At 40.9% G+C, this 24,981-nt stretch overlaps 1 protein-coding gene across 1 annotated transcript in view; it reads left to right on the top strand.

Moving 5' to 3' along the window:
* CLVS1 (clavesin 1) overlaps window positions 1-24,981 on the top strand; it is a 191,508-nt gene that overhangs the window by 5,612 nt on the left and 160,915 nt on the right. The window contains exon 2 of the mRNA XM_069465575.1: window positions 6,186-6,793. Coding sequence (XP_069321676.1) covers window positions 6,339-6,793 — 455 coding nt within the window. The 5' untranslated portion in view covers window positions 6,186-6,338. The remainder of the gene's footprint in view (window positions 1-6,185; window positions 6,794-24,981) is intronic.

Raw genomic sequence — 24,981 nt, 5'->3', positions numbered from 1 at the left:
AAGGAAGGATATCATCTTTCAGGAAAGATTTCAAATAGAGATATATCTAAAAAAAAAAAAAGATTTTTGCTCACTGGGATTTTCAATTTCAGTTTAGATGTATCAGCAGCATCTATTTTTATTTCATTCAGTATAAAAATTCCTTTTGGCATTCCTAGGTAAAAGTGCATATTCAGTTTAAAAATTTCAAGTGAGGTGTTAGAAAGGTGAAGACTTCTAAGGGTTAGCCTAATTTAATATATATTTAAAATTTGGGAACATAAATTTCACTATTACTGATGGATGAGATACTTGATTAGGCTTTCTTGTGCGAGTGTTATCACTGAGATTCATTTTCATCCTTTTATTGTAAGAGAAACCCCCCCAAAAATGGGTATAGTTTCTTATTTTATATTTGCATTATTTAAATTTATGTGTGCTTAAAGGTGTTCTTTGTATTACTGAGAACACACAGAAGCCACACAAATTTGAGGTACTGTTCATTAATTATTGATGTTGTTATATTTCAAATAATATTTAGGCTTTACAGATTTTATCTTTCTGATCATGACAATATTCTCTTTCTTCCCCAAATTTGGGCAATTTTACAGGATCCCTTACATGATCTCCCTTAGGGCTGGTGGGGTGTGAGTGTGTGCTTATCAAGTGAGTGTGAGCGAGTATGAGGACACTGGGACCCAGACTGACGTTACGGAAGGCACCTGCTCAGAAAGGCAGGGCACAGCCACCCACAAAACGTGGGTCAGGTACATTTGTGTACAAATCTTGTTCTTCCACCTATACTTTATTTAAATCTCAGATTTGTCCTAATGACTAGGACCAGTAAGTAATAACCTAGCTTTACAGATTGGTATGGATATTAGATTACATAACATCAAAACCCTTGGCACATAATAAGTACTCAACAAACATTTGCTTGCTTGTTTTCCAACCTTAATATCGGCTTATTATCTGACTTTAAACCAGTTGCTTAGCTGTTCTTTGCCTCAATATCCTTTTATTTACCTAGAGACAACATAATTATGATCTCAACAAGAATATTACGGTTAATGTAAAATAGATCTTTTTATTTCACAAGCACTTTTACCTACATTATTTCGCATGATTTTACCTTGGCAATTCTCAGGGAATTATCTTTGTACTACCTATTTCAGGATCATTGTAACAAAGAAAAAGGATAATTGATGTAAAATGCTTTGAAATAATGCGCATATACGTACATGTTTGCAGATAAGGCATCACTATCATTATTCTGATCTTTTTCCTGATATATTTTATGTGTGTTTCTGAAGATGATAATAGGTTATAAAATTACTAAAATAGATTTCATTTGAATAACCATACTTTCTAAAAGGATTTTTATACTTAGACTGCTTGATTCAAAGACTATGGTATGTTTATTTCTGAATTTTCTTAAGATTGAATTCTGAATGGGGAAATATATACATAGATTTTTTTCCTAATGGAAACTTGAGAAGAAGTATGAATCTGGAATCTGTGGATGCCATGATTTTAAATATCATGATGTGGAGACTCTTTTTCTTCCTCCTCATACAAAAATATTACTACCTAAATTTCTAGTTCATGAGAAAAGCCATGGATTAGAGTGGAAGATATCTTCTACCTTGGCCTCCCCAGAGGGTGCTCGTGAGTTACTCTCCATGTATTTGAAATGGTCTCTAAACACCGAATCATTGGGGACCCAACCACAATGCAGGGAGATGATTTCTGAGGCTCACATGAATCTGCCTTAAGTGCTGTTTTTGGTCATCAAGTACATTTCAATGCTGATGCCACGCTTGGCACTCTGCTAGGCATGGTGGGGTATCGATCCTTCAAATAGAATGGCAAAGTCTTTGATCTGTTATTTTTGCCAAATGAAAATACATAAAGGAAGAGCAAAAACTAGTGATAGCTGGAAAGGACATAGACAGCTAGATTTTGAACAGCTCCAATCACCTTCCAATGAAGAAATGAGGACGAGATGACAATATTCGGCTACCTAAGAAAATCTGCTCACCCATTGGCATATTTAGGCTCATACAATGGTAAATCTGGAAGGGAATTTAGGGAAGGAGAGTGAGATTTTGAGAGGGAAGGTGACTTAACTTATGGTCACATAGGTCTTAAGTAGGTAAATAATAAAATCTCTCTGTTACATGTAAGAGGCAGAACTGTATAGGAATAAAGAGCATGGGTTTAGAGAAAAATTGCTTGGGCTTGAATTCACTTTTCGCCTCTTAGTAGCTGTGTAATATTGGGCAAGTCATTTAACCTCTCTGTTCCTCACTTTCCTCATTTGAGAAAATGGGGACAATAATATACTCATTTCATACAATTTTTCTAAGGATTAAATATTTTAGTCTATAAAAAGAGAGTGTGCAAGTGCCTGGGACATAATACACAGCTATAATAAGTAACAATATAATAATAGCTATTATCATTATTAATACTGCCAGGACAGAAAACCACTCTCACTTCTTCATGTGATACCAAGTCCAATGTATCCTTTTATAATTCAGAAAAGTTGAGTGAGAACCAAGTTTTTTATGTGAACAAAAGCTTATAGTCTATTGAAAATGCTACATCCTGGTGAACATTCTTCATATGGCCTTTCTAATGCCTTAAATATTACCAATTGAAGTTGTTATTTAAGTAGCAGTCTATTCAGACTTCTGGTATGAAGGATTTGCTGTAATGGAAAATATCTATTTTATCATCAGTATGAAACCCAGTGACCTGGGTTTTCTCCGCAGAAGCGTCTACTGTTTGCTGAGCACAGAATAAAGATGTAGATTGAAGCAAATTTATTTCTGATATTATAGATTGGAGGCGTAGCTATGTGGTGTGGACGTGCGCCATGAAAAATGCAACCTCCACTCTCCCCTTGGACCCATAGTAATTTATCCTGGAAACATTGTTGAGTCCCAAAACTGGAAGGTAAGTAACTTGCTCCAAGCTTTAAATCTTCTGTAGGGAATGGGTGGTTGCCATGACTTGTACCGTAAGCAGGGTGTGGGACTGTGACCGTTACCCAGCTGTGTCAGGGAGGCGTGGCTCTGAAGCACACTGTGCTCAGGCTAAAATCTCTAGCGAAGGATACTTTGTAGGTACTGGGGGAAACTAAATGTTAGCTGCTACTACTCATTCAAGAAAAAACAGTCCTAGAGGTCCTCAGACAGAGGGTAAAACCACTTATTCAAACAACACTTTGACTACATTCTTTATGCATTTATTGTGTGTCTATTTACTGAGTGCCAGCCCCGTGGCAGGCACTGAGGATGTGGCCATGAACATGGTGAAGTGGCTCTGCTCATGGCGCTGACCCTCTTTGTGGCAGGCATTGTACTGGGACACGCAGACAAATGAGATCCCCACCCCTTCTCCCTAAGGTGTTCCACATAAAGAGAGAGAAAGGAAAATGGCAATAAAAAGTAGTGTGGCCAGGACTGTGGAGATACTGTGACCTCTGAAGGTCAGGGAGGGTTTCCTGGGCAAAATGACTTTCAGTTCAAGTCCTGAAGGGCAAAGGGGAGTGAATCAGTGCTGATTCTAGGCAGAGGGGCAGCTTTTACCAAGGCACACAAAGGAGAGAAGAAACTGCAAGTGGCTGCATGGCCAGATGTTGAATCTGGAGAGACAGAAAGGGCCCAGACGATGAGGGTCTTGGAAACCATGATGCATGGTTGTATCCTTTATCCTAGGACAATTAGAAGCTAATCACGGGTGTTAATCAAGGATTGGTGAAGAGCATATTTCAACTGTAGTACAGCAAATGGCTTGGCAGCAAGGGCGCCAGTCGGGAGAATGTTGTAGTACCACACAGACGAGTGGTGATGTGGCCTGACAAAAATAGTGATGATGGGGATGGAAAGAATTGGGGAAATTTCAAAAATGTTAAGGAAGTGATTGCCTGGTCGTAGGTGATAAGTGAGAGGGTAGAATAACAGTTGACTCCCAGGTGTCTAGTGTGGGAAGCTGCATGGAAGATGATGTCATCCACTAAGACACAGAGGTGGAGCAGCAAATTCTGGATGAGGAATGATGATTAGTTCAGCTTTGAACACATTGAATGTGTGGTGTTTGTGGGATACATAAGTGGACATGTTGAGTAGACAGTTGAATGTGTAGCCTCCTGAAGATCAGGAGGAAGCTACAGACTAAAGTTACCCACATGTGGATGGTGGAATCATGGACAGGATCCCGGAAAACACTGGCATTGAAGTGGTGAGCACAGAAAGAGAAGATGGAGAGGGAAGGGACAAAGGGCTAGGAGAAAACTCAGGGTGTGTGGAGTCACGGAGAAGAATGGGAGAATGGGAGAAAGAGGTCTAAGAAGGATGAAGGAGTGAATGTCAAAGACTGAGAGAGGTCACCCACAAGAGGTCCTGAAATTTGTCTATTGTATGTAGACAAAAATGTCATTCACTGGTAGGGTGACCATCTGTCTGGGTTTGCTTGGATCTGTCCCAGTTGGTGCCTGTTGTTCCAGCATTATTATTAGTACCCTTTAGTGCCTAAGTCTGGATAACAGATTATATCATCATCGCTGTCACTGGTTGGTGTGAGCAGTTTCAGCAGCAGGTAAGAGAGAGACTGCAGTGGGTGTCAGGATGAATTGGAGGAGGGAGACATCGGGTGAGGCCACTTTCTGAAGGGGTGTGGTGAGGCTATTGGAGAAGAAATTTTGACACCAGTTGGGCATTGAACTACTTAGATTTTGAAGTTTCTTCTAATCCTGGGAACAGCTCATAGGACTATTTTTCTTTCCCATTATGGGTCCTTAACATCAGCGAGAAGCAAGACTGTTTGGTTTCTTATTTCATATTACAGAGTTAAATGCTATTTTCTTACAAATTATTTCACAAAGCCAACATTTTATAAATAAAATTATTTTTATTCTATTATCTTGAAAATGAATACCAGTTACTTGGAGTGTCTTTCATCTGCCCCATATCTGAAAGGCAATATAAAGCAGAAATGTGTGAGTTGATTGTCTCCTTTAAGACATTTCTGCTAGTCCTAAATTAAGCAGAGGAGTCATTTTGTCTTTTAAATTATTTCATATGATAAAGCATTACCAACAATGACTAGATTGAGAGCAAATATTCTGCCTCGAATGCAAATACTACTAACCTAGGAAAACTAGGAGAAAGTACATGCCTCCAAGTTTATTCACATCTAATAATGTCTTCTGATTTTTGGAACTTCCAGTTTAGACCAAACAGATGTCTGTGAGAGTATAAACATTTATATGTAAAATGAGAAAGATGCAAACATTATGGGTGTTTCTCTGTATACCATTTAAATGCAGAAATCATAATGGATGTATCTGAAGAGATTAAAACAATCATTATCATAAGTAAAACGGTATCTCAGGACAACAGAAAATTATATAAAATGGAATGACATTTAAGTCCATATGGATATTTGGTTAGGTAGAGTGTCAATCAAGAGTTTCAAGTCCCTTTGCCTTCCTTGCAGAAGGGTGACAAATGCAAATAATAAAGCGGTCTGTAAATGTCCACACGTAAGCCTCCTTTCTCCTTGTTGTAGAATTTGATTATTGAAGGTCACGCTTCCAGCCACAACCTGCCTTCACTCCCAGGCCCCACACACTGGTGGAGGACTCCTTTGAGTCGGGAGGTACTTGTGGGATTAGGGTGGGATGACCTTTAACAGTCCTTTTCGTTGTTAAGATGCAAATGGCTGCCTTTAAAAAAAGTGGTGGCTGGGTATTTCTGTGAAAGATACTTCTGTCGGAGAGGTTAATGGGAAGCAGTAAGTTGTACAGCAGCTATGATTTCTCTGCTATAGCTAGGCCTGGGAATAGCCCCATAAAACACGCTGTAACAGAGAAGGAGCTTTCTCTCCTCCTGCTGCTTCTTAGGATAATTAATAAAAGCACATTTCATTGCTAATCTGACTGTACACTATGAACTAGTGAAACAAAAAAGTTCCCAAACATATTTCTAATATTTGCACATTATGGATTCAAGTTGTCAATAATCAACTTTTGCTAGATACTACATTTTAAGGGTAATTTACCATTTATTCTTTGGATACTTAATGTAATCAGACCTGCAGCCTAATACACTGCTTTTCTGTCTAAACTCTGACAAATTTGCCCAGGCTTTCTTTGTATCACCTTTGTTTTGTTTCTCTTGTGTGCATTTGTTTTTCAGTAAGCAATGGCCTCGGTTTTGCTTCTCTTTCGGATGGCCACCACCACATAGGGCCTGAATGTGAAAGAAGACCCTGTATTTGTCTGTTCCAGTGGCAGTCTGGTAGTAAAACAACTGTTGAATGGGCCACGGTTTCAGCAGACCATCAGGTGAATGGGACCAGTCTCTCTTCTTCCAAAATACCAGAAATTAAGCACTTGGAAAGGAGATTTGGCCAAGATGACCCATTTACAGGCTGGACTCAGTCCAGAGACTATAGAGAAAGCACGTCTGGAACTGAATGAAAACCCAGATGTTTTACATCAGGATATTCAGCAAGTCAGGGACATGATCATCACCAGGCCTGACATTGGATTTTTACGTACAGATGATGCCTTCATCCTGAGATTTCTTCGAGCCAGGAAGTTTCACCAAGTGGATGCCTTTAGACTCCTGGCCCAGTACTTCCAGTACCGCCAGCTAAACCTGGACATGTTCAAAAACTTCAAGGCGGATGATCCTGGCATTAAGAGGGCTCTGATTGATGGGTTCCCTGGGGTGCTGGAAAACCGTGACCACTACGGCAGGAAGATTCTTCTGCTGTTTGCAGCCAATTGGGATCAGAGTAGGTAAATGTAGATAGTGTCTTTACTTGGTTTTTCTTTTCTATAAGCATAATCATTGCATGTTTGGGGTTGTATGGCTTTACAGGTAACGAGCTTTCATTTTAAAAAATATATTCCACACACTCACAAAGGAAGTTAAGGCCACAGGTGTGCTGTCGTCAAAAGTCAATTCCAGATTACAATAGAATCATAGCATTAGAGTTGTAAGAGACCTACAGGGCATTATTCCATTAACCAGTGAGTCACTTATTTTAATAAAATTGAAAGCTGATCTTCTAGAAGAACCACATATTCTGTCTTTAGTGTTCTCATCATTAACAACAATAACAAAAAATGGATTCAGTTAATGGCTTTAAATCAAGTGTTTTCAATGCATAAAAAAATTTCTTGGATCTTCTCAATGACTTGAATAACCTTTATTTCTCCTGAGTGCCTCCAAATGCCTGCTAAACATTTTTCTCTGGAAGTCCTATAAGGAACCCCAAATTTGACATGTCCCAAACTGAAAGCATCCTCTTCTCTCTTATACCTGCTCTTTCATCCACCCAGTCTCTCAAGCCAGAAATCTGGGAGTCAAACTTGACTGCTTCTTGCTTTGGTCTTCACATCTATTAATTGCCAAGTCCTACCCCTTTCTTCTTAAACACCTCTCAAAACTCTATACCTCTCTTTGCTCCCATTGCTATTGCCTTCCTTTAGGTTCTCATTATTTCCCACGTTACTGCAACAGCTCCCAAACCAGCAATTCTGCCTCTGGTCTGGTATCCTCTGAGCCATTCTAGTCTACTCTGTAGCAAGGGTGACCATCCCAAAGTTCTGTTATGTCACTTCCCTGAAGTTCTCTCTTCAATGTCCTGCAAGGCCTTCAAGGTAAAGGCAGGCCCCTTACAATCTGCCTTTTACATCTCCTGCTCTGCTTCATCCTCTGCCCTTCTTCATGTTTTCTGGTTCAATTGGTTGGGAGCACAAGCCTTGCCTTGAACAGCTGAGGCTTTTCCATGCCTCTGACCCTTTGGACTTGACCCATCAGACACCTGAAGGAAAGACCAACCATCCCCACCACAACTCCAACCATCCTGACACAGTCTGCTCACTGATTCACACCCATCCTTGTGGTTCTTGAAGAAGGTAGTCTTCATCTACTCCTCTAACCCTGTTTTAGTCAGCTGCCCTTCCTCTGTTTGTATTTCTATTAACGCAGTTGCAACAGAGGTATAAGAACCACTGTTATCACAGCTAATATTTTTGAATATAATCACATACTCTTCTAAGCATTAATATTTATTATTTCATTTAATCCACCAAAGAACTTTGCATGATGGATACTATTACTATTACCCCTATTTTACACTTGATGACACAAGGCTTTGAGAAGTGAAAGAACTCACTCAGTGTCCCACAGCTAGTGAAATATGCGGTGGGAGTTGAGTCCTGGTGGTCTGACTTGAGGGCCAGTTGCCTTAAGCTAACTTTCTTGTAATTGTGTGTTTACTTTGTGTATTCTTACCCCTCCTCCCAAGATGGCAGGTTCCTTGAGGGCAGGGCACTGTGTCTTTTTCATGTTTATCTCTTTGGCACATAGCACTATATCCAATAAATGTTGAATGAGGAAGAATGAATGAATCAATCTTTGAAACATCACCTATGGCTTGAGCTGTCACAGAGATAGCATCATTGAAATTTTTATGTTTCTTGGGGAGACATAGGTTTATTTTAACAATATATCAAAGTACCCTCCCCAATACTATTCAAAGAAATTTCTAAGATGCCTCTTCATGGCCTCATGTCACTACTCTTCCTCCTAAAATAATAGTGTAAAACACCTTAGCAACCACTGGCTATTTTCTAGTTGATAAATTGAGGTAGGGCAATCTAACCTTGGAAAGGTATTTGAATGTTTTAACACTATCAGTCTAGAGTTTGGTCAGGTCTGCATCTTGGTCTGATATTCCATAATGATATGGAATAACATCTCATGTTCATCATATATTATATCACAATTAACATAATTAATAATGAGCCTCTCATTACATAGCTCCCATCAGTGAGAAAGATTTCCAAGTCTTTACATTCATCCATCTAAATCATTCACTCAACACACATTTGGTGAGTGTAGACTGTTCCAGGACTGGTACTAAAGCACTGAGGCCAATGCTGAGAACACATGGTCCCTGCCAGTGAAGACCCCATTGTGCAGCCCATTGTCCGGCAATGGTGCAAACATACAGCCAACTCTTGTCCACCATAGGCTGATTCCTTCTGAGACACACAAACCACTGACACAGGAGATTCATGTTAAACTAGAGGGAACAGTTGTCCTCCCGAGAATGGCACATTACCATTTTGGATTTTGAAACAGGAAAGTTTCGATGATTCTGGGGAATAATCATGCTGACTTCATTTGTGCTTAGTTGTTGTCACAGTGTTCTGGAACTTCCATCTGCTAAGACAGATGATGCTGAGAATATCAGTAAGTGGTGATGAACACATGAAAAAATGAACCGTAGTAAAATATTTTATTTTGTATTAGAATTTGGTCTGTATATATCCTAAAATGTGTGTTAAGAAGAGGAAACAAATAGTAATAATCCAAATGTTATGGTTATGATAACCTTGATTAAGTTACTTCACTTCTCTGTTCCTCAGTTTTCTCGTGTGTAAAATAAGAAGCTTGAACCAGAGATACCTTCCAGCTCTAACGGCTCATGGATGTGCACCTCATTCATCCTGATCCTACAGATGGGAAGGGATTTTAAAATTCATTTTGTAGGCTCTCAATTCACTAGACCTTTTGCTCTCTTTCTTTCATTCTCCTCTCTCTTCTGCCCCAATTTTTAAAAAACTGTACAATATCATTTGTTCCAAATCATTCTGGCTTTAACAAAAAGGTGGTAATAAAAAGGCTAACCAATTGGCAGCTGAATGTCATTAGATGAGCAAACCTCAGTCTGCATCTGGATATTGTCATGTTGTTTACTGGTTATACGACCTTGGACAAGCAACCTCTCTGAGACTCAGTGTCCTCACCTGTAATGTGGGGATGATAATGATGTCTGTCTAACAGTGTGGTCGGGAGGCTTGAATGACAAAATGCATTAAGGAACATAGCTCATCATTTGGCACAGAGGAAGCACTGTAGATTTTACCTTCTAGCATTATTGCTAATATTATAAAATATTCCACTACAAAGGTAATAGAGCACAGGTGGTAAATAAACTAGAGCCAGGGACTGGAGTACGATATTTGCAATTGGGAGTGGGGTGATGCATGAGACCTGCCTGCACACCCACCTTAAGTACCTGTTTGCTTTCTCCCCAAACCTGTTTCCTGTCGCACAGACCCAGCACAATTGGGGCCCAAAAGGCCTGGAAGGGTTGGCACAGCTTTGCAAGGTGAGAGTGAAGGGGCCTGAGATGACTGGGAAGTGATTTGAATGTCTCATATGAAAGGTTTGCTGAGATTAAATGGTTATAATTGTTTATTAAAATGAGATACATCTCATTCATCTAGACCCAGACCCATGTACAAAAGTGCAGAACAGGGGCTGATGGGAAGAACGGTCCTCCAAAGGCACGTGCTGGGCTCTGTGTGCTTGGGTTAGATGCGGCAACTGAGGCACAGGCCGTGCTTGTGCTACCTGAGCATAAACTGGCCTTGTCCAGAAGTTGGGTCTGAGCAGAGAGCTGTCTGATTTCTGTGTTTTCTGAGGCTGCCAGGCTGAACTGAAATAGGTAGAATAAGTTGGCACCCACGTATTCATTCATAAAATGAACCTGGCCCTCCGAGAGTCAGCAGAGTTTATATTCCAGGTCACCAGCTTGGTATGTAATGGAGACCTAAGGGAACACTATTGTTCAATGAGCTCTGTGATCTTTCTCACCTAAACTCCTATCAGCATTGGCAAGAATTTACAATTTGCCCCTTTAAGATCTGATCAGAAATAAATCTATTTCTTGCTTCTTTCTGAGGTGCAGACTTGCACCTTGTCATAAGCCTGATTTGCCATGAATGCCCGGGGCTGGAGGAGAGAATATGAGCACAAAGGGGCATGTCCACTTTTTCTGGATTTCACTCCATTAAAAAAGAGTTAAACTTGGTCAAGTTATTTTACTTTCTGGAGTTGCAATTTCAAAATATCTGGCGTGGGGGGCTGTGGTAAGGATTAACCTCAATTGCCCTACTTGGTGGTGTCCAAGAGGCAGCATAGAACAGGGATTAAGTGCACAAACTTGGAAGCCAGCTGGCCCCAAATGCCAGCTGCCTCCTAACCAGCCATGTGACCTTGATAAATTGCTTAAACCCTTACTATCCTCAGGTTCTCACCTGTAAAGTAGTGGTGACAATGGTCATAGGTTAGCACTAGTTGGCGCTCAATACATGGTAGTGATTTCTTAATGAAAAAAAATTCAAATCAGGCAAATATCTAGGATACTGGGTCACAAGATGTACTTTCCAAGGGCAGCAGCATTTGACACCTTTACCAACTTTCCTCCACCAGCAAAAGCACAAACAATATAACTGAGACCTCAAGGTACCTTGTCCAAAGTCCTCTGTGATAGCTCAGTTGTGGCAGGAAGGCTGTGAGAAGTCACCTAGTCTTAGTGTCCCTACCTATTGTGTTTATTATATTCCCAGGAAATAAGAAAAGCATTTGCGGTGGGAGGAAGATTTGGGTAATAAAAGCCCCACAATACACTATAATAGTGTCCATTAGTGCTATGTGTAGGCCAGCTGGTCCCCGAGTACCTTGATGGGGAAAAACAACTGGAAATGCATTGCAAGTCATAATATAGAAAATTACACCGAACATTCTTTTGTCGGTATATTGTTTGTTTGTCACAACTAAAAGCTCAGAAATCAGCAGCCAGGTTGAAGATTCATTGAAAAATTGTTTTTTTTTTAAGGAAGATGAGGCATTTAAGGAAGAGTTAGGTTAGAGTAATTTATTAGAGAGAAAAGGAGGCTGATGACCAACTTGATTGCCACCTTCAAGCATGCAGAGTTGTTATAAGAAGCCAAAGGATCCGGTAGTCTCTCTCTCCCCCCGGGACACAGAACAAGGGACAAAAAGGTTTGGATTGGCGCACAACCAACTGACTGAAGTTCAGGGAGCCTGAGCAAAAAAAAAAACACTGAGGAACAAAATATCTAAATTTTAAAGAAGCCAGGATAAGTATTTCTGACTTTCCTTTTGCCTCAGGCTCCAGAGTGGGTCAGCACAGCGCGGCTCAGACCCTTCCGAATTCTCAGGGAAGCGCCGTCAGGGGACTCCTGGTCAGTGACATGACGTTCCGTCATGCTGCACGGGCATAGACCACACAGCTGCCTGGTGCCGTATGGTTCCCAAGCATTTCCTTGTATGTCATTTAATGCTCATACCACCTGGGAGTTGCAGTATCGCTAAGTTACCGATGACAAATGAGAGTGTCAGAAGGAGATACTTTCTAGTCGAGGAACGATATGACTCATCCACGGGAAATCTTCGACTGAGACTCAGGGCTTCCGCTTCCAAGCTCATTCCAGAGACATCTGGAGCCAATTGCTCAGCCCCTGAGTTGCTGGATGTTTTAAAATATCCGTGGAGCTTCTGGAAGACTGTATGCGGTTTCTCGGTGGGGGACGAGGGAGTTCATGAGCGCCACGAGTCAGGCGGAGGGAGCCGAGGTCCGGGCGCGGTGACCCTCCGCAGGGGTATGGTCACGGGGGCGCCGCTCGGCTCTTAACCGGCAGGACCTTGTTGACCATTGTGGAATGTTTAGCTCCCCTCTCCCAGACACTGACAACCAGAGACCTCTATATTCCAAAACCCTTAGGCGTGCGGGAGCACCCTTTGACATCTCCTGGTAGGGACTGTCTAAAATATCCTACTGTCAGCGCCGAGCATTGCCCTTTGTTGGGTGCTTCTGTGCCAGGTGTTTCACATACGTTATTTCTAAGGCCTCCCGAAGTCCCTCGAGCATCTGCGTTTGTACCTAGGTAATATGCAACAGGATGGGGTTACTCCCTCGCCTGCCTGAACGGAAGGACCATGCCTTCCCACTAAGTCCTATCTGTGGTCTCATTTAACCCTGAATTCAGTTTCCAAAGTATCTTGCAATCAAAATCTGAACCATTGGCGTGTTGCTAGGTGGCAGAGTAGCTCCAGGGCCCAAATTCAAGGTTTGTTTTTTTCCACGCTCTCCGCTAGCCAAGAGGCACAGGTGACTCAGTGTAAACAATGAAGCCCGCCAGCCTCAGCGTGGTTCCAACGGGCGGGGACCCTGACGCACGTGCATTAGAAGCTGGGTGCGGCAGAAGTAGAGATGACTCGGGTCACTGTCCAGGGCCTGTCCAGCTCCCGATGTGAGTGGGAAGAAAGAAAATGGGGAGAGACTCATTGGTTCAGTTTGAGCAAATAAGAAAGGGGACGGCGTGCTGAGCAGTGACAACGCTTGTTATCCTCAGTGGCATGAAGCGAGTCTCATTTGTCCCTTCATGCGCTCCATGACGGGCATCCTGGGCGGCCACGTGGGCTGGCCCTATGCCTTCCTGTTCTGAGCCCAGGGTCCCAGGAGGGCGTCTCACAGCAGTCCCCTCATCCACAAGCCCTCCAGGCATTAAGTGATGGGAAGATGAATGTTCCTAGGATACTGACCTTCTCTCCTTCACAATTCTGAACGTGAGGACGCTGTCATGTTTACTTTATAATGTAGAAAACAACCCAGAATCTGTCTGTCCTCAGGGAACGGGCGCTTTTCCACTCACCTTGTTTCTGGGAAGGCTTTCGGCTGCTCCCGGTCCCCTCATGCCTTGCAGTAATTTACCTGATGGATATGCTGAAGACAGCAGCTCCTTCAAACGTCACCTGTCATTGCTGACCCCTGGCAACCTCTAAAGGACTGACGTGGCAAAAGCCCCCACAGCTCTGTGGTGCTATTTGGCAGTGGAAGATGAGCTTTAAACAGGTTCTTTCTTCTGATTAAAACCCCGAGGCCGTAGGTGGGATATAACTCTTTAAGCTATAAATAAGCCAGTTGATTGAGGTCTGCCTTTGGCTTTTGCAAGAGCATTAAAGAGCTTTTTACAAGTAGCAGGAGGTCTGTGCCTCATTCAGCTTGATTGTCCTTAGTTATAGCAACTTGTGGCATGAAAAGGAACAGACTTCTAATGTCTCCATCCAGCCGAATATTGCTGAGGAAAGGAGAGAGGAGGCAGGCCAGGGAGAGGCTGGGCTTCTCACCAGGGCCAGGAGAGAACCCTGCTTCCAGATCCCAGAGCTTATTAACAGAGATCCAAGAAAATGTTTAGCTGTCTGTGCTTCTTACAAAAACATTGCCAGAATCCCTCTGGTAGTGGTAGCTTTCCAATTGTTTTGAGTTTGGGGATGAGAAAAAATGAGCTCAAGAGAATGAGAGTTGTTACGACCACAAAACCAAACAATATTGAGAGCTCATGTACTAAGTGCTTACCATGTGCAGGGCAGTAATGCTCTTAGGTAAACACTATTAATATCCATATTTTGCAGGTGATGAAATTGAGGCTCAGAGAAGTTAGGTAATCTACCCAAGGTCACACAGCTAGTAAGTGGCTAAAACGGATAAAATCACAGACTGAACTCCTCAGTTAAAATATAGAGGTGAGGTGGGTTTACAGCGGACGAGCCTTAAGGACCTGGAGAGTAAACTTTTATTGACGGTGTACCTTTCCAGGCCAGCTGCTCCTCCCAAATTCTCACTTATAAATCCAGGAGTCAAAAAGACATGACACTCATTACCTTGTAGGTTAAAAAAGAAAAGTCTCTGATGGCCAGAGATGTAAGAGCCTAAGAATAACTTCTTCCTTCTCGAACAAGTCCCCATTTAGGCAGCCAATGCTGAGCTCACTGTCAGCAACTTGACTTGAAATGGCACTGCAATCCCTCAGCATGACCTGTGCTTGCTCTTTAAAAGGCTGGTATCAGGAAAGAGGGCACGTAGGACAGGCATTTTTAATCATGGCACTGCCCGTGTGCTGCCTTCACTGTGGGATTTTCTAATGGGCATGGCCGGCTGCTGAGCGAATGCATCGCACGCTGTGGGCTCTTTTCCTGTAGTGAAGCTCTTCTGGGCTATTAATTGCTTTCTCTGGTTCTCAATAAGCCAGGAAAGCATCTTTTGACCACTTTGTAAGGAGGATACTGTAGAACTGAGAAGGGCACCCCCTGGCACACGCCCAGCCTTCCCCTCCCATCCCCACGCCCTGAGCCTCACCTCTACAACCGTCCACCAGCTCTCCTGCCCCCTCAGTGTGGTTTCCAGATAATCACTCCTGAACGGTGATGTACGGAACCTTAAACAGCTGCTGGGAATGATTAAGTACCCGTGCTTCGCTCAGGTTGTAAATCAAGCTCAGAAGCCATTTATTGTGAGTGTGCTATAAAGCAGTAGAAGTTATTGCTACTATACTGCAAAATATAACATCAGACAAGAAAATAAAGAGAGGGTAAATTTTGTTGTGAAGGTTTTAAAGTGATGTGTTGTTTTTTCTTTGCACGTTCTTTCTCTGTTTTTTACCATTTTTCTCTTTTGCCTCTATTTCTTCCCTATCTCCAACACTCCCCTGATAAGTATCTCCAGATCTAATTTCAAATATGGCATTCCCATAAATAACACCCTGTGCCTTTCTGGATCAGAGACTGTTAATATTAATAATGCTCCCAGGCATTGGGCATCTCCCTGTGCATGCTGTTTTATATCTAATCCTCACAACAATTTACGAAGGAGCTGTTATCATCCTCATTTTAAATACAGGGTATTTAATCTGGGCACAATCACAAAGCCAGTTAGCGCTTTGATCTCTCTCTCTCCTTCTTCATGTTGCCTAATTATGTCTGGGCCCTGCTATTGGGGACTGTGCCACCTAATCTCCGATGGCTCAAAATTCATTGCAGAATTCTTGTTCAGGAATCTTTATGGCTTCCTGATACAGTTGGTTCAGTCTCTTTGCTGTACATTTTGCCATATAAAACCTTAATGATTTGGCATGACTTTCCTGATGCAAAGGACACCTTCCACTTGAGTCAAGCGAGTCTCTCTCCTGTCCCACTTCTTCTTCCTCTTCATCACAGCTTTTCCCACCGTGGCATCTGCAGTACCTCCTGCTCAGGCTTCACTCCTATGGGGAGGTGAGCATGGACCTAGGGAGAGGTCCACTGAGAAGAGGCCTCCAGTCCAGCTGGGACGCCAGGGCCTCGGAGAAATCTTCCTGGGGGTCTTATCTAACCCAAAGGAGACGTGAGCGTGAGCAGGAGAAGGGAAGGGAATGTGAGGGAGGCTGCTTGAAACAAAAAGAGCATGCTTTTGTGACCTCAGGGGAGAAAGGGCTGTCATGCTGGGAAAGCCTCAGGTGGCTCTATTGAGCATAGAACACAAGGGGCCACATGGTAAGCGACAAGGCTGGAGGTGGGCTCAGGCCAGGAATGAAGGGATTTAGGCTTTCTGCTAAGGCAAAATCAAAGTTCCGTTCACCTTTCCGAGCTCACAGCCACACTGACGAGCTTTGCTGTGGCCGAGGCAGCATTGATGTCTCCTTTTTTCTTCCCCAAATGCCTGATACGCTGATCTTCTCTGCCACACACTCTTTCGTGCCTCAGGGAAGCTCCTGGACACAGCACACTGTGTCTTTTCTCCTCGGTATCCGTGGGTGCAGAGCAGGGCTTGGCGGTGTCCTGTTGGCTGGCTGACTTGCGGGGAGAAATCTGAAACAATGGAAAGCCCACATGAGGGAGGCTCTTGCTAGACTCTTCCCAATGACAATATTCCTGTTGAGGTGGCTGAGCTGTGTGCAGTTGAAATTGAAATTGAGAGAGGGAGGGGACGCTCCTGTCCACCCCTTGCCCACTGATTCTCAGCACAACATAATGAAGACGGAGAGTGTCGCAGAAGCAGTTGCAGTAACAAGGGCACAGTGTGGGAGTCAATGCTGTGGGCCCCAGAGCTCTGTCCACTGTGTGACTTGAGCTCTGGGTGCCAATTTCCTCATCTAGTAGTATCATTATTTTCCCTTTCTCTTAAATTCTGTGTTCTATGTGTGTCATTGTGCACAAGACAGAGTTAAGAAAAGGTTAAGGATGTTGCCTTCCCTGGAGAGCTCAGGGAATGGAGGCCTGACTCCCCGTCTTGTTCTTTGTGATCCACTTCCTATTTCTACTCGATGCACCCTTTGCCCTGACAGGTACATACAGATTCAGGTGGTAACACATTTCGTCTTGTGTTTCTGAGAAGTGAATCCATCCTATAATTTTATAACATGCATATGGATTTGTGTATCACATCACCATAGGTAGAGTATTTCAGTTTGATGTTTGACCTGTGAAGTCTCCCAAAATAATACCATAATGACTCATTTATTAAATTTCCAAAATAGTTGAGGGCTGCCTTTTAAGGGCCAATTTTAAATTTTATTTTATTCAGTTCTAGTTTAAAGCTAACAAAGAAATCTTAGAATGCATTCTGTACTCCCTGCCCTTGCTAAATATATTTAATACTTTCTTCATGACAAATGCTGACCACAATGAATATAAATAATTGTACTCTGGGCTATGAAACAACCCTCATGTTGAAGACTCTTAGAACATGGAAGGCTTTGTCCCCAGCTACTTGGCCCATACTGCCATGTTTTATGAATTCTCTAAATGCCTCTTTAAAAAGTTACTTCTCTTTTCTTTTAGCTGTCCATTCAAGTTGCTGTTAGTAGGTCTGCTTCAAAAACTTCTGTCTTTCTAATTTCCTGTGGATTAGGAAGCCGGAAAACTGAGCTTGTTGAATTATATGCTTTGGGTGAGGACTTATGGGGAATCACAAGAAATAAAGTAAATGCTCTGTGGCAGTGCATGCATTTTATAACATCTCATCAGCATGCTCAGAAATGTAGTTCTGCCTAGTGCACCAGCAGGCAGGGCATGAAGCGTCTTCGTTGGAACTGCATGAAACGGAAAGGCTAGGCGGGTTTTCTCCAACCTTGGATTCATGTACTATAGCACCCTCTGACTTCTGTACTATAGTACCCTCTGACTTCTGTACTCTTCTTCTCTCTAGTACTTTCCCCAGCCTCGTGGAAAATGACTGATATTTTCATTCAAACTTGGATTAAAACCCATTTTTATCAAAGTGGTGACTATCCTTTGTATTTTCATTTTTAGACTTTTCTAGGCTTTGTCTCTCAGCCAGGATATATTGGGAGTGGGAATAAAGGAGCTTATCTTTCTGTTTATCTCTTCCTACCCTCCTCATATTCCTTGCACACCTGCTCTAAGGCAATGAGAATCCAAATAGTGCTGCCACCAGGCTCATTCTCTTTGGTCCCCTCATCTGAGAAAATACCCCCTTCTCCTTTTCAGAGTGGTCATCACGATGTGTATGACAGCAGTCCTACCACCATGGTCACAGTTTTCACATTTATATATTTAAATTTCTACTGCTGTGGTCCCCTCAGTACCCAGATACCTGCAGGTAGGTACAAGGCAGGGACATTGGCAGGGGCCACAGGCTCCACGATGCCATAGCAGGGGAGAGAGGCATGGGTGGTGCTTTCTTCCCTGGTCTCTAAACAGTGGTCTGGGTGGTTGAAGCTTCTGGATAAGGAAGGTACCTTAACCTGGTTCATTCCTAACCTGAGGACACCAACCTTCGGTCTACAGTGGGCCACTGGGAATATGTGAATCTCTTGAAATTGTAAACACATGTGCATTTGGTGAAGAAAATGGTATCCAGTTTCTAACAGATTCTTAAGAAGTTCACAACCCAAAGAAGTTTAAGAACCACCGCATTATATTATCTCTTGGGTTAACCCAAGAGAATGGTTCTGTGGCATAGTGGGGAGGCCAATATCCTATTGGGATAGTATCACAGAATGGCTGCCACATGGCTCAGTTGCTCTATCCTAAGTATTGTATATTTATAAGAGTAAGCATTTTCGTAGAACAAAATAATGAAAACAGAGAAAGTGTGAAGATGTTAAAAATCATGCAATTTCACTACTTAGATAGAACCATGATTTACATTGAGAATTTTTGAGACGTACTTTGCTTATACACATGCAGTTGAGCTTACGCGGTGCATAGCTTTATGAATCTGGACAGGGCAGTGCGGCGGTAACGAGCTCAAGCACTGTGGCTGGAGGGTCTGGGCACGAGTCAGGGCTCGGCCCCTTCCTGGCCGCCCGAACCTGGGCAAGTTACTTAAACACTCTGGGCCTCAAATTCCTCACCTATAAAATGAGGATAATATTAGTATCTACCTCAAAGAGTTGTAATGAGAATTAAAGGAGTTAATACAAGTAAAGGCTCAGAAAAGTGTCTGCGCTATAGTTAGCACTCAATAGATGTCAACTATTTTTATTGTTCTGCTTTTTTCAAACTTAAAATTACAACTGGTAATTTTATTAGGGTTCCAAATATTTGTCTTAGTTCATTTGTATGCCGCTATAACAAAATACCTGAGCCTGGGTAATTTATTAAAAAAACAGACATTTATTTCTCCCAGTTCTGGGGGCTGCAAAGTGCAAGATCAAGGCACAGGCAGGTTCAGTTGTCTGGTGCGGGCTGCTGTCTGCTTTCAATGTGGCGTCTTGCGGCTGCATTCTCTGGAGGGGAGGAAGGCTGTCTCTCATCACGTGGTGGAAGGCAGATGGGCCAGTGAGCCAAGTACTGCCTGAAGCCTCTTTTATAATGACATTAAGTTTTTTCACAAAGGGAGGAGCCCTCATCACATCTTCAAGGCCGCACCTGTTAATATCATCACATCGGCCCTTAAGTTTCAACACCTCAATTTTGGAGGGGACACATTCAAATCATAGCAATATTCCTTGAGCACAAAATTATGACTGGATAGTTTAAAACTTAATTGGTGCTGGCCATTAGGCTATTTCCAAGTTTTCACCAATATAAATAATGGTGCAATAAACATCTTTATATATAAATATTTTCCCTCATCTTCAATTATTCTCCCTTAGGATTAATACTGAGAAGTTGGATTAATGAACAATAAAAACTTTTATGGTTCTTGATACGTATATTTAAATTGCTTTCCAGAAATGTTCCACTGTCTATTTCCACCAGCAGCCTATGAGAGCGCCCATCTCTGCTTGCCTCAGCACAATGCGTTACTATCCACACTCTCAACGAGCACTGCTTTCTGTTGGTCTGATCCAGTTTTATTTTTTTCCTGCTTTTTCCCACTTTTACCCTTCTTGTTTAGAAGCTTTCTATTTCTGCTACTTTACATGTTATTTCCAAAATTTTAATATGAATCCTTACCAACATATTTTGCTTAAAATGTCTGGAATCAATCTGTTTTCATCCAGAAAGAATAAGAAAGAATGCTTTAACTTCACTCTGAACTCTTCCATTTTTAAAATTGCTGTAGTCTATTATTTTAGTTCTATCATGTATTCAACCTCATAGTTACTTTCCTTGTTATTACTTGCAATTAATGTCTGTTCAAATTACCAAGGTGTTTTACCAGTTTCTTTGCTCACTGTTGAATCTTGCGCCTGATGCCTCTTTGTGGGCTCATTTCCCTTCCCGTTTAAGTGAGGGGCTGTGGCTAGCAAACTCTCTTAGCAACTTTGTATGTTTGAAAATATTATTTTTTCTTTACTCTTGAATAATAAGTTTGCGTATTTGGTTCTAAATTAAGATTATGTCCTCAACACTTTGAAGATATTAGTTACTTGTATTCTGGTTGCTTTAAAAAGGCATGTTGTCAGTCCAATTGCTGTTCCTTCATAGGCAATCTGCTTTTTTTCTCTGGTGGCTTTAAATTTTTCTCTTTGCTTATGGTGTTCTGCAGTTGTGTCAAGGTGTTTTATTATTATTATTATTATTTAATCCTGCTTAGGACTTGATATGCTTTTGTTCACTCATTTTATTCATTTCAACAAATAACTTATTGAGCACTTACTACATGCCAGGTGTTTTCTAGATACCAGGAACACAAGAAAGAAGTGTTGTCAACACAGAGTTGAACAAAAAAGATATTCCTGATTTTAAGGAGCTTAAGTACTAACAGAGGAGTTCATAGTCTTACATACACTCAGATTTGCAATCTTAGGACTCATGCAATTTTCTTTAATTCTGGAAAATTCTCTTTTATTTCTTCAATTACTGACTCACTTTTATTATTTTTATTATCTCCATATGAAATTTCTATTTGTCTTTTGTTGTAACATCTTGTTCTATTTTCAATTTTTAACTTGTCTTTCATATCTTCCATGTTTCTGTCTTTCTGTTTAGAGTTCTGGGAGATCTCTTGAGTTCTGCATTCCAGTTTTCCAATTTTCTTTTAAGCCAAGTCTGGTCTATTTTGAATTTAATGTGTATAGTTTTCATTCTTATAATTTCTATTTGAGTTTTTTTTCAAATCTACTTATTTTTTTATAATATTTTATTTTTTATTTAATGTTTTCTATTCTTATATATCTGGATATTTTAAACACACATATTTTAAAATTTCTTCCAGATTATTCAATTAGTTGTAGTCCTAGATGCCCTTTCTCCCGTCTCTTGTGTCTGCTGACTCTACCACAGCATTGAACTGTGTCATGTTGTTTGTAGTTTCTGTTGTGAGCCCGCTTGGGAGGGATTATTTTCTACAGAGCTCCTAAGTGTGTCCTCTGCTGTGAAAGCAGCCTTATTGCCTCTTCTGTGGCCTCACTGGTTCTGTACCTATTTTCATATTGATTGCTAGTGTCAGGGTTTCCATACCAGAAATTGGGCACCGCCCCCAGTTGGGGGAGCACGAACTTTTGTCTTTGGCTCATTCTCTTCCCGCCATGGGCCCAGGTGAAAGCCTCTTTCTTTTTTCTCTTTTTTTCTTCAACTTTATTTTTGTTTTTCAAAACTGTTTTTGTCAACATAGGTCCTTTGCATCTTTGTATAAATTTTAAGGCCAACTAGTCAATTTCTATTAAAATGAAAATGGTATTTTTTTTATTTCAGGAAATTATGGGGGTAAAAACATTTTGGTTACATGTTATGACTTTGCCACATCCCAACCGTGATTTGAGACGTGCCCTTTCCCCCCCTTACAATGCTCACTGCATCCATTAGTTGTGAGTTTACCCACCCCCAATCCCCCAACCCCCAAAGAATATTGCTACTGTGTGAGCACCTTAGTGTTGATCAGTGAGTTCCAGTTTGATGGCGAGTACATGTGGTGCCTATTCTTCCATTCTTGTGATACCTCACTTCAGAAGATGGGCTCAAGCTCTATCCAGGAAAATTTAAGAAGTACTAGATCACTGTCGTTTCTTATAATTGAGCAGTATTCCATTGTATACATATACCATATTTTATTAATCCACTCATGGATTGATGGGCACTTAGGTTGTTTCTACATCCTTGCTATAGTGAATTGTGCTGCCATAAACATTCGAGTGCAGATGTCTTTATTATAGAATGACTTTTGTTCCTTTGGTTAGATGCCTAATAGTGGTATTGCTGTATCAAATCGTAATGCTAGTTATAGCTCTTTGAGGTATCTCCAAATTCTTTTCCATAGAGGTTGCACTAATTTGTAGTTCCACCAGCAGTGTAAGAGTGTTCCCATCTCTCCACATCCTTGCCAGCATTTGTTGCTTTGGGATTTTTTGATATAGGCCAATCTTACTGAAGTTAGGTGATATGTCATTGTGGTTTTGATTTGCATTTCCCTAATGATTAGAAAAATTTTTTTTATATGTTTGCTGGCCATTATTCTGTCTTCTTTTGACAAGTTTCTGTTCATGTCCTTTGCCCATTTATTGATGGGGTTGTTTGATTTTTTTTCGTGTTGATTTCTAGATAGATTCTTGTTATCAGCCCTTTATCAGATGTGTAGAGAGCAAATATTTTCTCCCATTCTCTAGGTTGTCTATTCACTCTAATGATAGTTTCCTTGGCTGTACAAAAGCTTTTTCATTTGATCAGGTCCCATTTATTTGTTTTTGTAGATTGCTTTGGGCGTCTTCATCATAAATTCTTTGCCTAGGCCAATGTCTGAAAGAGTCTTCCCTAAATTTTCTTCTAGGATTCTTAAGGTTTCATGCCTTAGGTTTAAGTCTGTTATCCATCTAGTATTGATTTTTGTAAGAGATGAGAGGTGGGGATCTAATTTCAATCTTCTTCATTTAGCTATCCAGTTTTCCCAGCACCATTTATTGAAAAGAAATTATTTTCCCCAGTGTGTATTTTTGTCTGCTTTGTCAAAGACTAGATGACAATATGTGGATAGTTTCACCTCTGGATTCTCAGTCCTGTTCTAAAGGTCCTGTTCCAAAGGTCTAGTTCTCTATTCTTTTGCCAGTACCATGCTGTTTTAGTTACTATAGCCTTGTAGGACAGCTTGAAGTCTGGTAGACTGATACTTCCCAGTTTGATCTTTTTACTTAAGATTGCTTTGGCTATACAAGGTCTTCTCTGGTTCCACACAAAACATACAATTATTTTTTCAAAATCAGTAAAGAATGATGCTGGTACTTTGATGGGGATTGCATTAATTCTGTAGATCACTTTAGGTAGTATGGACATTTTTAACAATGTTGAGTCTACCAATCCATGAGCAAGGTAGAATTTTCCATCTGTTTACATCTTCTACAATTTCTTTTCTTAGTGTTTCATAGTTCTTCCTGTATAAGTCTCTCACCTCTTTCTTTACATATACATCTAGATATTTCAACATATGCAAATCTATAAATGGAATTCACCTCATAAATAAAAGCAAGAACAAAGACCATATGATTCTCTCAATTGATGCAGAGAAAGCATTTGACAAAGTCTAGCACACCTTTATGATAAAAACTCTTAGCAAAATAGGCATAGATGGGAGATACCTTAAAATTATCAAAGCCATATATGATAAACCCACAGCCAATATCATTCTGAATGGGGAAAAATTGAAACCATTCCCACTTAGATCTGGAACTAGACAAGGATGCCCATATCCCCACTTCTATTCAACTTAGTGCTGGAAGTCCTTGCTAGAGCAATTAGACAAGAGAGGGGAATTAAGAGTGTCCAAATAGGGGCAGAAGAGATCAAACTCTCACTCTCTGCTGATGATATGATATATCTAGAAAACCGCAAGGCTTCAACCAAGAAACTCCTGAAATTGATAAATGAATTCAGTAAAGTCTCAGGATACAAAATTAATACACACAAATCAGAGGCATTCTTATACACCAATAACAGTCAAACCGAAACTCAAATAAAAAATGCAGTACCTTTAACAATAGCCTCTTTCTATGTCACACCCAAAGGCAGGTAGGCGGTGCCTGTTTATCCCTGTTACAACTAGAGTCCTCATTTCTCAGCTCCTCATCTCATGTGGGGAGACCAGTTCTCCTTCCAGTATCAAGGCCTTGACCTCCATCTCATCACTAGGGGGTGTTAGAGCCCTGACCCCTAAAAAAGACAGACCTGGTTCGTTTGCTCCATCAGCCTCAAATCCCTAGTCCCTCTGATGATTCCTGCTTATTTGTGACCCCTGGAGATGTTCCTTTCTTACTTTTGACTCCAGTTACAAATTAACATTTTAAAAATTATATTTATTCCACATTTTTGTTTGGTTGGGGGAAGGTTATTGTTTTTTGACACCAGCTTATTCTACCACCTTAAACAGGATTTCTAATATATAAAAATAAATATGTTTTTGTATGTTTACCTTACGTTTATTCACCTGATTTCTCTCATTTTCTTGGGTCTCAAGCATACAATCATATCATCTAAAAATATTGATAAATTTGTTCTCTATTTTTATCAAAAACTTTTATATCTTCAATTATTTTTGCCTATATAGTCTGCCATTGACTGATGACAAATTCTTCCAATATAATTGCATTTTTACCAATCTCTCAGTAGTACTTCCTATAAATACAAGATTATTTATTATGTCTTCAGCATTATTGTAGCTTTCATCCATATAAAATTGTGCTAGTCATCATTTTTAATGATTCTGACTTATCAGATATTAAAATTCTAACTCTATATACAGCTCTTCCTTTGGAGTTATCTGTTCTGCTTTTGATCACCTTAATTATTTTCAGCTTTTCTGTATTTTGTTTTATATGTGTTTCTTATAAGTTACAACTGTTATGGATGGTGTTGCCGTTTAAAGCTTTTTTCTTTTTGCTATTTATTTATGCACTTGTTTTGTTTGTTCATTTTTGCTGTATACGTTTATTTGCTATTTTTATGG

The sequence above is a fragment of the Eulemur rufifrons genome, chromosome 3 (assembly GCF_041146395.1).
Source record: "Eulemur rufifrons isolate Redbay chromosome 3, OSU_ERuf_1, whole genome shotgun sequence".
NCBI classification, from domain to species: domain Eukaryota; kingdom Metazoa; phylum Chordata; class Mammalia; order Primates; family Lemuridae; genus Eulemur; species Eulemur rufifrons.
Note: the sequence above shows the minus strand (reverse complement) of the source record. Positions and strands in the feature narration are given on the sequence as shown.